At 37.9% G+C, this 12,823-nt stretch overlaps 1 protein-coding gene across 2 annotated transcripts in view; it reads left to right on the forward strand.

Annotated features, from left to right (window-relative positions):
- The window catches only part of LOC135255010 (plakophilin-3-like), a 40,915-nt gene that overhangs the window by 7,544 nt on the left and 20,548 nt on the right, over positions 1-12,823 (forward strand). The window contains exons 1-2 of one of the 2 annotated variants that reach the window (XM_064335685.1): positions 3,917-4,532; positions 12,565-12,656. In XM_064335685.1, coding sequence (XP_064191755.1) covers positions 4,304-4,532; positions 12,565-12,656 — 321 coding nt within the window. In that variant the 5' untranslated portion in view covers positions 3,917-4,303. Of the gene's footprint in view, positions 1-3,916; positions 4,533-12,564; positions 12,657-12,823 lie in introns of those variants that run through there. The other variant, XM_064335687.1, reaches the window with a different exon arrangement.

Genomic DNA, 12,823 nt, shown 5'->3' on the forward strand with positions numbered 1-12,823 from the left:
TAGCGGCCACAGTTTTCGCCCCAGGAGGCTGACATTTGGCATGGAAGTTGGTCATGACCGGAAGGTAGAGCTGAGTAACTTTCAGGCCGATTGGCCAAGAGGGGGCGTGGCCTATCACAAAAAGGTGCATAACTCCCAAATGGATTCACAGATTTGCACAAGATTTTGTGGAGAGGTTGGTCATGAGCCATAGATGAGGTTTGTGTGAGGGTGCGTGCGTGGATGCATGCACACATGGATGCATGCGCGTGTGCAGTTGCAGCTATTGTGGATTTGCGCTTGTTATTCTGTGCATTTAGTGCATCATGTGCATTTAGGCCTACGTGGCTAATTTATGATGTTAGGCTGACTATCAATGAATATCTTTCATCAACTAATAGCCTACATAGTAAAAGGTCCTGTGTTAATTCAACTCTAAAAAAGTAGACACCACAAGAGTCCAACAGGAACCATATGTAAGAGTCGATCTCATAAAAAACACGTTTTCAACGTACAAAAATGCCAAGTTACTCACACATACAAGACCAGTCCAGGCCTGCCATTAAAAGTATTGATATCAAAATGACGCCAAGTTATGGTACTACAAACAATACAGGCTGGCGGGTATCACCGAAATTACATAAGATGTATTTCAAAGCAATGCTACCCAATATTTCCTCAATTCTTTCAAGTCACTTGGCCCTGTGTTTTGTAATCTTACCATTTTACAATGTTATGCAAACTTTGTGTCAGATCAAAGAGTCAAATATTTCGAATTGCCTCATGGAACACATTGAAATTCATGTACAAAACTGCTGCTGAGTAACTACAGGAAGCATATTTCTCCAGAAAACATGTTTATACTTGCTTCTGAACTGAATTTGAGTACATGTACAAGTTATTGTATATTTGCTACGTACAATAAATACTGCATGTAAAATACATGTTGTACATACATACATAGAGAACTTCTTTATCCCCGTGGGGACATTTTCCTCGCAGCATGCTACATTCACATTTACGAACACACACTTATACCAAGACACATACTATCATTCACGCAACAGAAAGGCTGGGCAGCGAAATACATACATACCAATACAAATTGGACATATACACGCCTATTCAATCAATCTTGACTGTGAGAGAGTCATCCACACATATGTTTGGCCTGTCCATGTAGTGCATGCTTATACACACAGGGCCAAGTGATTTGAAAGAATTGAGGAAATATTGGGTAGCATTGCTTTGAAATACATCTTATGTAATTTCGGTGATACCCGCCAGCCTGTATTGTTTGTAGTACCATAACTTGGCGTCATTTTGATATCAATACTTTTAATGGCAGGCCTGGACTGGTCTTGTATGTGTGAGTAACTTGGCATTTTTGTACGTTGAAAACGTGTTTTTTATGAGATATCATTTCTTTTTGCAAAACGTTTTATTATGAGAGTGAGAAATGCGAAGTGACCCTGTAAGAAACGGTTGTGGATTATGGCTATCCTTGTGTGAATTTGTATGATGATAGTCTGATGAGCATGTACTGTTTAGCAGTTTCGGTTTGCTATATATGTAAAAAACAGTGGCTATGACAAAGGGTGCGGTGGCGTAAGTGTAAACGCAACAGAAACGCAGGTGAAATATGGCCAGTGTATGTACTCATGGATTTGACAGCCATCCAAAGAGCCTTGATTGAGAAAAGAATCAGCAAGCCCGTAGAATTAGAGCTCCCTAGGTCACAACTTTTGTACCCTGCTGTCCTGCTCCGTTGTCTGTTATTTCGTGGAGATGCACTTTTAGTGTTTGTAAGGTTTATAAGGCATTTTGATAGGCTTATCTGTAGGTGGGAATCCTCTTTGCTGTTTTGCTAAGCTAGAACCGGGAAACTTAATAGTGGAGAGTAGGAGCAGATGCATATGTCCTAGCAGGCTTTGAATATGAGCAAATAACAACAGTGTGAAAGAAATTAGGATGAAATGATGAAATTGCGTAGTTGAAACAATATGTTTTTAGCAGAGTGGGCATGTAGGTGAAGGTTGACATGATCACAGACTATAGTGCGAAGTAAATTAAGTGACCATGACCGAGCTCAGTTTCCTTATGGAACGGTATATTTAACAGTCGCTATAAAGCTTTAACCGTTAAAGTGGAGGGTTAAGTAACATGTGAATTGCACTGATATGCTTTTCTCATGTTCAGTACTAGTAATTATACTTATGAGTGAGTCATGGTTTTAAATGTAATGTTTTAATGCGGAGTTGCAGAATGTACATACGTAGTAATTGTTTGTATGTGGCTAGATAGAGAACAGGGCGAGGTAACATGAATGTAGAAACGTGGCGTTTGCTGATAAGAAGGTTTTGTACGGTAGCCAAGTGAAGAAATATAGTTAGTAGAAATGGCACAGTGGTGAACTGGTGTAACTTTTTAATAAAAGGAATACATTTGCAGTCATGAAATGCATATGGGTGGCCGTGAGTGAGTTTTGGTAAAGAAAATATAAAAGCGTAAGAAAACGTTAGTGTAAAAGAGGAAATTATCCGCCTGAGGGCGAGGCGGGATTCTATCCTTAAACCGGAGGTTTACCAGTCTGTGACTTTGTTAGTGCAGCACCATGACATAGCTATGCAATGCGTGAAATATCATTAGCATACCTGTCCGTGGTTTTAAAGAAGAACACCCGCTCTCCAGTAAGAAGAGCTCCCGTTGAATCCATATGGCTTTGCAATATTGTAGCCGGTTAATAACTGAACGTGCAGACGGTACGTCATAATGCAATGTATATGTTCGGTGAACGGCGGGTAGATATGGTGCTAAAGCAATAATTGAAAAGTAGTAGACAATTATTAGTGAGGGTAAAAGCAGGTTAAAGAAACGAGTTCCTAGCTGGGCTTGAACCTACGACCCCATGTTCTCAAGACTGCAACCTTACCCACTAGGCCACAGGCAGATTAAATGGTTAAATGGGAAATGTTTCAGAGTAAAAAGGTATGGGTATTTTGCGGGTGTATGCGACTTTTTGATTGGGTCGTGAGGGTGCGGATTTGGCTGATGTCGGTAAAATGTCCAATGGGGGGACATGTTGTTAGTGGGATAGTTGGCAGGAAAAATAAGAATGAGAAGAAGAAGAAGAAAGAGAAGAAGGAGAAAACGCAAAATCCCCTTAGTTTGGGGCTTTATTGTGTGGACATGTGAAGTTGTTTATGAAATCTGTCTGTTGAAATAGGGTCAGAATATACAGAATTTAATGTTTTTAAGGGCTGAGTGTCTGTGGCTGTTGTGGTTATTTCTGTGGGGAACCTTGAAAAGTGTCAAACTCTCGGTGCTGTATAGGTATGGGGCATGCCCCCACCAAGGCGTAACTTGGCGGGATGGCATACCTGCCATCCCAATGGTGCATGCCCCCGCCAAGGCGTAACTTGGCGGAATGGCATACCTGCCATCCCAATTTAACACTGAACATTTTACTGTGTAGGCCTGTGTGTTATTTACAAACTACAATCCGCGTATTTTGGCCATTAGAGAGAGTTTGGAGAGTCGGATGGAGAGTAGACTATCCGAGAACAAGCTATATCTTATTTTGGGATAAATCAATTGCACAGTCCTTCAAACCTCACATGAAGTGGTGGGGGACGTGACATGTTAAGAAAATAGCTTAGTAGCCTAATGCCGAATGAAAAATTAAACTGGAGAAGAGGCAGCTAGGCGAATATGTTTGATATGTTTGAATAACCTATAGCTTATTAAACAATCCGGTGTCGGCTTACTTCTGCACTCTCGTTTCTTGGAGTCTGTTCTAGATGGCGCTTTGTCCTTCCTGAAAGCCTGTGTTTATAATAATAATAATAATAATAATAGCTAATATACCTATAAGATAAATCGTATTTGAAGAAAAGACAGACACGATTGTTAGGTGTTTCGCAAACGCGGTAAAAATTATTCATACATCTTAATCGGTTTTTGTTTTACATTGTTTCCAGTCCACCTTAACAAACAGGCAGTTCCTGTAAAAGAATAGCTGGGATGACCTCATTGCACCTGGATAAGGTAATCCGCGACGACATGGAAGCTCCTCCCCGGTCGTCGTCTCAGAAGCTCAGCTGCACTGCCGCGCAGAAAGGAGTAGGGTATATCCGACAGCACTTTTCTGACTGTCTTGTTTTTATTTCTGTCCGGCAGTTATAAACCAGTCTTGCATATTGAAAACGGAACTGGTCTTATATACAGGACCGAGACAACGGTACTGTTCTTTTTGGAAGTGTCTGGAACAAATACTTTTCTCCTCGGATTGTAAAACTATCACCTTTCTTCCGCAAACCACGAGATGAGTGTGAGTGTGCCCTCTGAGAATGTTTTTCTGTCTGCTATATCGCCCCATACTTCCGTCAGCACTTATGCTGTCCCCTCCGACATCCAACTCGGACATGGGGGCACAGTCTCGGACGAGGTCGCGAAGGCGAAGAGGGTGCAACAACAGGTCCAGATGCGTCTCGCTGAAAAATTTACGTCTCTACCACGAGTAAACGGTTCCAGCTCACATTACGCATCATCAGGTGAGCCTACATCATTTTTTTCATGTTAAGAGGCGATATTACTCAGTTTCATTTGTAATTAACTAACTAAACTCTAAAGTGACCACATATCTCGCAATCAGTGATAGACATGTTGTAAAAGGACGCTTCTACTGAAGTTTGGTGGGGTAAAAATCAATTTAGCTTTTTGAATCGCGTAATTATACTTTTGCACTTAATACGTTTTGATGGGGATTGATGAGCTAGTGTATTGCAAAGCTTTATTTTATTGGCTCCTGCCGTTGGTTTCAGTGGCACTGGTCCGTGAGAGCTGTACTAAATGATCAAAACTGGAAGTACAGCATGTTCAATTGGTTTTTACTTCCTGTGTTAGGGGGTAGTTTTTGTGTAAAAACCTTCTCTATTTTCCCCGCGATGAAGCGGATTGGAAGAGGCTTCATCAGTTAAATAGTTGCAATTTGTTATACCCTGTGGGTGACATGTGAAGCAATAAAACTCCTGTAAAGTGTATTGGCATTATGTGAATTTGCATTTAGGTAGGCTTGATTTATGGTTTATGGTATGTTATGAGTTTAAAACAGGAGAAAAACTGTGTTTCGGCTAATCCAGTGCTTCTGCTGACAGAGCACATGTCTGATCTGAAAGCAAACCAAATAGGAAAATATTTTAATAGTCAGACAAACCAACAATTCCATATATCCACAGTAAATACTCGATAAACTAGGCAATGCATAATATAATCATGGAACAAAAACAGTTCCATAGTAATAAAGGTTTAAGTCAGGTCCACTTTTGTCTGTTTTCCCACAGATACTGTAGGCTTTCTTGGTATTTTTTTCTGGAAAACTTAATCAATTAGTGTGGTTCTTTAAGCAGTGAGACAGATTTTTCTGTAAAAAAATAAAAAATAAATCCAGGTGTGTGTGTGTGTGGGGGGGGGGTGTGGGGGGGAGGGATCTGTCTGCAAGCATGTCACTGAAGAATGGTTATGTGGGTTTCAGATTAATTTACTTAATGTTTCCAGCAGGAAAATGAATTCTATTAATAAATTAGGTTATTTTTTTGCTGGGTTGTCTTGGCCTCATTATGAATATTAACAAGAAACAATGAAATTCCAGATTTTTTAAAATGGTTTACTAAATATGTGAATACTGATCTGAATATGTCTGAATAAATCAGAGCATAAAGTTTAACAGCTTGAATACCAAGAAAATAAGGCCAGAACTCAGACATTTATGCATTATTTATATGCAGTACATCCCCTTTTCAAAACAAACAGGAAACTTGTTTATATGCGTTAGACATGTATTTGACTGCTTTTGTGTTCCTAAAAAATAATGCTGTTTTATAGTAGTAAAAATAAAAAAATGCAGTGTAAATATAAAGTACTTTAATGTGTATTAACATGGTCTTTTCTGAGTGGATTGACATGTTGTTGATGTCATTTGAAGTACTGCACCTTTCATCTTAAATAATTTTTAATAGCAAGCAGCAATTTTGAGACATTTACATGTCAGAGGTGCATGAGAATTTTCAGTGTGTGGTATGTTATATTTCTATAGCTAGATCAGAGATAGTTGGTGATGGGAATAATTTAATTGGAGATTTAATCTAGTAGCATTAGAGGAGTTAGTTGTCATTTTGAGAGAGGTTGTTGTTTATTCTGGACAATGGGGGTCATGTCTGAATGACACTGCAGGAAGGTTGGTACTAGTGGGGGTAGATAAACTGACACTATTATTCAATTTGGGGAGAATACAGGTTGCTTGGAGGTGTCTTTTTTTCCCTTGGAAACCATAGAATCAGGCTGAAAGTTATTGGATTTTTGATCACTAAAACATAAATGGCTTACTAATTATAGCTGCTCATTTAAAAACCTTCCATAATGTTAAACTTTGCAGCCACATTATCTTATATTTAATAGTTTTCATGTTCAGTGATATTGCCAAATGCACTGAAGATCGTTTGAATCTGCTAAATAAATGTACATATGGCAAAAATGGTTTTGGGGCAATCAGCAAGCAGGACTAAAATTGTCACCTTATTGCAAAGGTGTTGCTGTTGGCAATCCTGAATGGCAAAAGCAAACGAAAGTGTAAAAAGACATTTCAGTGTTGCACACAGCTTACTTTGCCTCTTCTCCCCATTTGCTGAGCTTCAGGAGAATAGTCACTTCACTTGCCACTTCAAGTAATGTGCTTAACCTTTTGATATTGATTTAGATATTTATAATCACGGGTGACTGATATACTCAAATGATCTTGACAGTTGCAGAAGCATTGCATCACCTCATTAGTCTGAGAATTGATTGGGCATGAACCAGACAATGAGCTGATTTAACCTGTTCAATGTAAAGCCAGGAGAGAACCAAAAAATAAAACAGGAAATCTTCCTTATCAAGAGAACAAAGCCTTCAGTGGTCATTATGCCATCACTGCAAGATATTCACCTAGTTACTCACTTACCTGGCATGCAGTGCTGTCTGCTTTCTTCATTTTGTCAACTCGAAAAATACTGCCATATGAAAAGTTTGTTTTGCTGGAAATGTTGTCATTTTTATAATGTGCATGTTCTCAGATTGATAAACTTTAATTGCTGTTATTAATCAGTGCTTTCACTCAAGTCATTGAAGGTGGATTATAGACTTATAGTCATACAGAGACTTTCTGGGTGAAACTCTCTGTGCTCGCTTTCCTTTTGTCTTTGCATATTGTTATTATTCAATTACAATGATTAACAATGCGTCTTGAAAAGATATTCTGTGCTTGACCAGTTGACCACTAATGGAAATTATCACTGATAATTATTTTTGGTAATTATCACTCACCTAATGTCGATAAGGGATCCCCAGAATCAGAATCCAGAATCTGTCAATAATCAAAATTTTTGCCAAACAAGCTGAACAGTGGACACCTTTTAAAAACTTTTTTTGGAAGAATAAATGGCTGAGGTATTAGCTTTAGGCAGCTGCTGAGAGACAGCACTTGTTGTATTTTGTGGGTATACTTACGAGAAAAATACTTACTGCCTGTAAATTGCATAGAATATTTCCTGTGCATAAACTGTTCAATAACTGGCATAGATGTATTGACAGTTTTTGCAAAGAAAGATAAATGTATGTAATGGGGCATTTGCGCAGTTTCCTGCTGTATTTTATTTGTGCTTTGTCTTAAATACAGCGGCTGCCTCGAGGAGAAAAAATGCTTTGAGAGAAAATGTTTCTTGTCCATTGTGGTTGCAGTGAATAATGCTAGTTAATTGTATTCCTGTTCTGACAAGTTATTACACATCGTTTCCAGCATGCTGGATCAAGTCTCATGGTTTGGAAAATATTTTAAGGTATCATCATCTACCAAATATTTTATCAGTGGTAAATTTACTTCAAACAATGTTCTGTTTCAGTCACTAGGCTGACCCTTCATTCAGTCCCAGTGCTAAAGGTGAACAAATAAAAAGTACTGATTTTGACAGCTTTTTCCCTATAAATTCACCACGTTTAATTGGTTTCTAATGCAAACAAGTAAGTAAAGTTGAGAACAGGTGAGTAAAAAAAGCAGTAAGGTTGTTTATTTTATATGAGTAGTCATGTACTGTAAAAAGGTTAAATGCAGAATGCAGCATAAAAGCATGTTTGTAATGAGTCATGAATAACACTTCTGTTCTACATTGGCCATGAGCCTTGTGGACGACATTTTGGGGAAGTGGTGAGGAATGTAGTGAGTATGAAGTATAAGGGTGCTGTTTCCTCTGTCATAATTTTGGGACTGACGTGGACTGAAATTAATGTGCACCTGAGCTCAGTTGAAGTTGATCTTTTTAATGAAAGCACTGTAGATCTTGAAAACTGTGACATATTGTGTTTAAATGTGCTCCTTAATGCATATATTCTAGTTAGTACCATGCACATATCCAGGACGTAGCCTAATTTTTAAACAGCCTCATATATCTCTCAATTGTAGATCACAAAGAAAAAAACTGATATATATATATATATAGTTTTTTTAATTTTGAAAAACAAACTTTTTCTTTGTTGTTTGATACTTAGGTGTCCTTTGGTCTTTCTGTTAGGGTGTTGTCTGGGCGGGACAGGGAGGGGAGAGAGGGCTGGGAGCCTCCTGGCCTAACCGGTTTTTGTCAGAAGCCCTGCGGCCTTTCTGTTTCAGCCAGTCATGAAGTTCCTGCACTCCTCCCTCTCCACCCGTGAGAACAGGCCCACACCCTCACAGTCTGCTGAGCTCAACACACACGCCCAGCTGCTGCATTCTTGAATATGTGTTCCACACGTCATCGAAGGCACATGCCCCTCAAATCAACACAAGAATTTGCCCAATCCGCTATGGGTTTTCATACTATGAATGAGAATCACATTTGACAAGTGACATGTGAACCATAACCGTAGCTGATACTTATGAGTGTATTTTGTATGTTTCCATTTGTTTATCCGAACAGCTAGATTGCTATAGGAGATTTATTATTTTATATGTCATAATAATTGGGTGTGTACTGTTTGCCATTTGTTTCAAAGAACAAACACAGCCTTCTTTCAGTCAGTTTATGGGCCACACCTTTGCTGCCAAAGGGAAAACACCGAGTAGAAGAGGATAAGCTACACTTTTGATAGCTTGTAGACAGATATTTTCACACACACAGTTATGAGGACATTTTGTTTTGTTGAGACAACCCCAAACAAAAAGCAATAAAAAAAAGGGGAGATGGGAAAACAGCAGAATATATAAGCAAGATTGACACTTTCCCACTTTTCTGCTGTTGCTGTTCTTTAAAATGAATTATTGTATTTAAAGTTACTGAATTCTGAAAAAGCAACTATTTTTGAAAAAGTAATGGAACATTTCTTGCACAGTTTATTAACATAATCAATGTTACAGTCCTCTCATTTTGTTTTAATTTGTGGATAATTAAAGCAATTGCCTGATAAGAGAAAATAACTTGTGCAGGATTTGTTGAAGATCCGTTTTTTGTTTTAATCTTTCTAAGTGGACTGAAACAAAAGTAGCTTTTACGATGTAAAGGTTTCCTTTCTGCTTTGTGGAATGTAGACTTTCAGGTCAAATACTTGGCTGACCTTCTCTCATCCTCCCCGTTCTGAAACAATTTAAGTACAAGGAAAACTGCCTTGGCCAAACTGCTCATTAGCAACCTTTTAATTCCACATTTAGGATACCATGCTGGTTGATATCATTCTTGGTAGAACAGCATCAAAATTGAAATTAAGTGAAACATTAATTAAAAATTGGTTGGTTTTTAACCGTACTTTTAATTAATTTACATCCTATTGTTTTTCCATTGTGTTTTATATGGTGTAAATCATATTCCTATATATATTCTAGTTGTAAATATTAACTCTTTGATTTCTATTATCATAATTTTAGTCATTTTATATCTTGTTTTTTGTGCAAAATGTTGGTTTGTACACCACTGAGAAATAATAATAACACTTTGTACTGAGAAATAATAAAACCACACAATGAAAGAAAAATCATATGAAGGTATATATATATATATATATATATATATATATATATATATATATATATATATATATAAACACAATACGATTAAACATAATATATTGTATAATATGATACACTTTTACAGATGTCAAAAGATGTATGCAGTTATGCATGCTTTTAGTTTATCAATTCATTTTAATGGAAGGATATGCAACAGGTTGGAGTCTGTCTTTTCAGCTTTAGTTACACTGCATCACACAGAACACACATACCCAGAGAGACAGTGTTTACATACATACTTTTTTTTGGAGCCTTTCATAAATCAGAGCTTATTGAGTTGCAGCAATTAGCTAACTTTTTCATTTAATGTCCCAAATGTGATTTGAATCTAAGCCGAGCCAGTCATACAACCATGGTTTGGACAATTTTGTGTGCTTTGGCATCTACATTAGTTATCTGATGCTTGTTAATTTAATCTAATCATTTAATGCTGTTCTAAAGTTGCAATATTCTTCTTAGTCAACCGGTCTATTTCCTCCTTACCTTGTCGCCCGTACCAGAGTCTGGGAAACCCCAGCTTTATAACTTTATTGAATTCTTTCATTTTTGGAGACGAACCTTCATTCTAGTTTGTTGAATTCAAGAGTTTTGATTTACGACCAGCACCAGACTGTCTGGAGCTCGAGAGAAGTGCTTTCACAGGAATCTCCCCCAGCTTAAGCACTGATAACCCCAGATTCTGGGGAGAAGTGGTATGTGTGTGTGCGTGTGCCCGTGTGCGTCAGCGGTGCATGTGTGATGTGTATGCGAATCCCACTATGACATAATAATGTGACATAATGCTCCTCCATTCATTCTTCAGTGGAAATGCAGATAATGCAGGGCCTTACTTTCTAATGATCATATATCTAGAGCTGTGAGATCAGAGAGTTATCATACTCTACACTGGATTTTGTAATGAAGTCTGTACTGTACATTGTACAGGTCTTTTTCTAATGCTCAGTCTCACGCAACCTTTTGCTGCTTTGACCCGTCAACCATCTGTTCATTGTCTGTCATAAAACATGTCTGCCTTTCGCTCTTTCTCTCTACAATGCAGTTGTAACTTATTATAGTTTGCTTTACAACAAAACATGCCCGACAGCCAAGGCTGGGCTGAATTTATATACATTTATTTTCCACATTCTGTGCGCTTTTGTTTTAGAGTTTGTCAGAATTTGACTTAAGTTTCCATTGCCCAGGAGAACTGTAACATGTCAGTTTTTCAAAGCACCAAAGTGTATGCTTTCCATAGGGCAAATAGGTGGTTGAAATAAGCAATAATAGGCTTGTTAGATTAATTTATAAGATCTCTTAAAAACCTGCTGGTACAGGGATCCCAAAGCTATGTACAGTTCTGTACATAGTTCAGAAAGCTATGTAGTTCTGTGTTTCAGCAGAAGAATGGGAAGTCAGCTGTAGAAATGCAAACATCACAGCTCACTTTCCTACCCCCTCCCCACCACCAGCATATCTTGAGTGCCACATGACTCCCATGTCCGAGCCCTGTTGTCCTGACCTTGAGTCATTGTATTTGGTCTCGTAACAATCCATTATTAACGTGCCGCTTTCTTGAATGCGTAGCATGAATGCTTAGTTTAGTGAATTGTTGTGGATTGCAGAGTGACTAATGTGGACTAGCTGACCAGACCAGACCTGGGCCTAATATGTGTTTAAAATACTTCAATATTTTTAGGAACCCATTAGATTTGAAAACACTACTACTATGAAAAATGTTTCTTGCCAAATCATTACAATAATATGAAAAAAAAAAAAATTATTCTGAATGTCAGTGAAAATAGTTTCTTTTAAAATTGTCAGTAATCTTCATGGATTTTCCAGTGTCTATATGATTAACGTACTTAAGATAATTATTACTGTCAATGTCATGTAGAGAAAGTTTTGTACTTTCTACCGTGCATTACAGAAATGAGTAAATACACACATAAGCTTTGGTTTCACTGGCTGGTATCAGTAAACAGTAAAATCTTCAGTTTCCCTTTTTTCAACACTCAGATTATGATAAATCTGTAATGTTGGCCTTGGGTGCAATGACCCGTTAAACTAAATAATCAGACAGGACTGTTTGAGGTCAAAGTCTGGCAAAATACTATGGAGGGTTGTGACTGACTAGACAAGGAAAGTAAATTGTATTTTTTTACTGTTTGGCTGTGAAACACCATAGATAGTATTATACATCGATTTGCTTACAGTTCTTGACATCCTTGAAATTTCAGCTTTATTTTGGCTTGTTCTTGCCTATTGATTTGCTATTTGACCATTATTTGCATTCCGTTATTTCCTGTCTCATAAGTTAGAATGGTTTTTCTGTGAAAATTATGAATATTTTGTCTCATACTGAAGACAATATGTACAGATACAATGTTTTTACAGGCAGTTTCCCAAAGTTATTTACTCAACCATAAAATTAGATGTGGTGGACGTGCTTGTGTTCCCAGGAGCATGGAGTTGTGAAGTTAAAAGTGGAGCTTATGTGGTGGGTTGTTGATATCAGACGTTAATGTTTATCTTTCTGGTCTTAGAGTATGGTGGCTCCCAGACGATGAAATATTCAACTTACAGCCCAGGATTCAGCTCCAAGTCCCAAATGTATACTGTTGGTAGGACCATGGCGGTGAGTATGACTTCACGTCCTGCTGTCTTCCACATCGTGTTTTATTGCTGGTCTTGATTTAGATATACTGTTGCTGGTCAAGTGTCCTCCAATTAAAGTTACTGAGGTGTACAAATTGACTAGCATTAGATGACTACTTTCTGTAAGTAAGATGCAATGCAGTGGAA

The sequence above is a fragment of the Anguilla rostrata genome, chromosome 5 (assembly GCF_018555375.3).
Source record: "Anguilla rostrata isolate EN2019 chromosome 5, ASM1855537v3, whole genome shotgun sequence".
Classification (NCBI taxonomy): domain Eukaryota; kingdom Metazoa; phylum Chordata; class Actinopteri; order Anguilliformes; family Anguillidae; genus Anguilla; species Anguilla rostrata.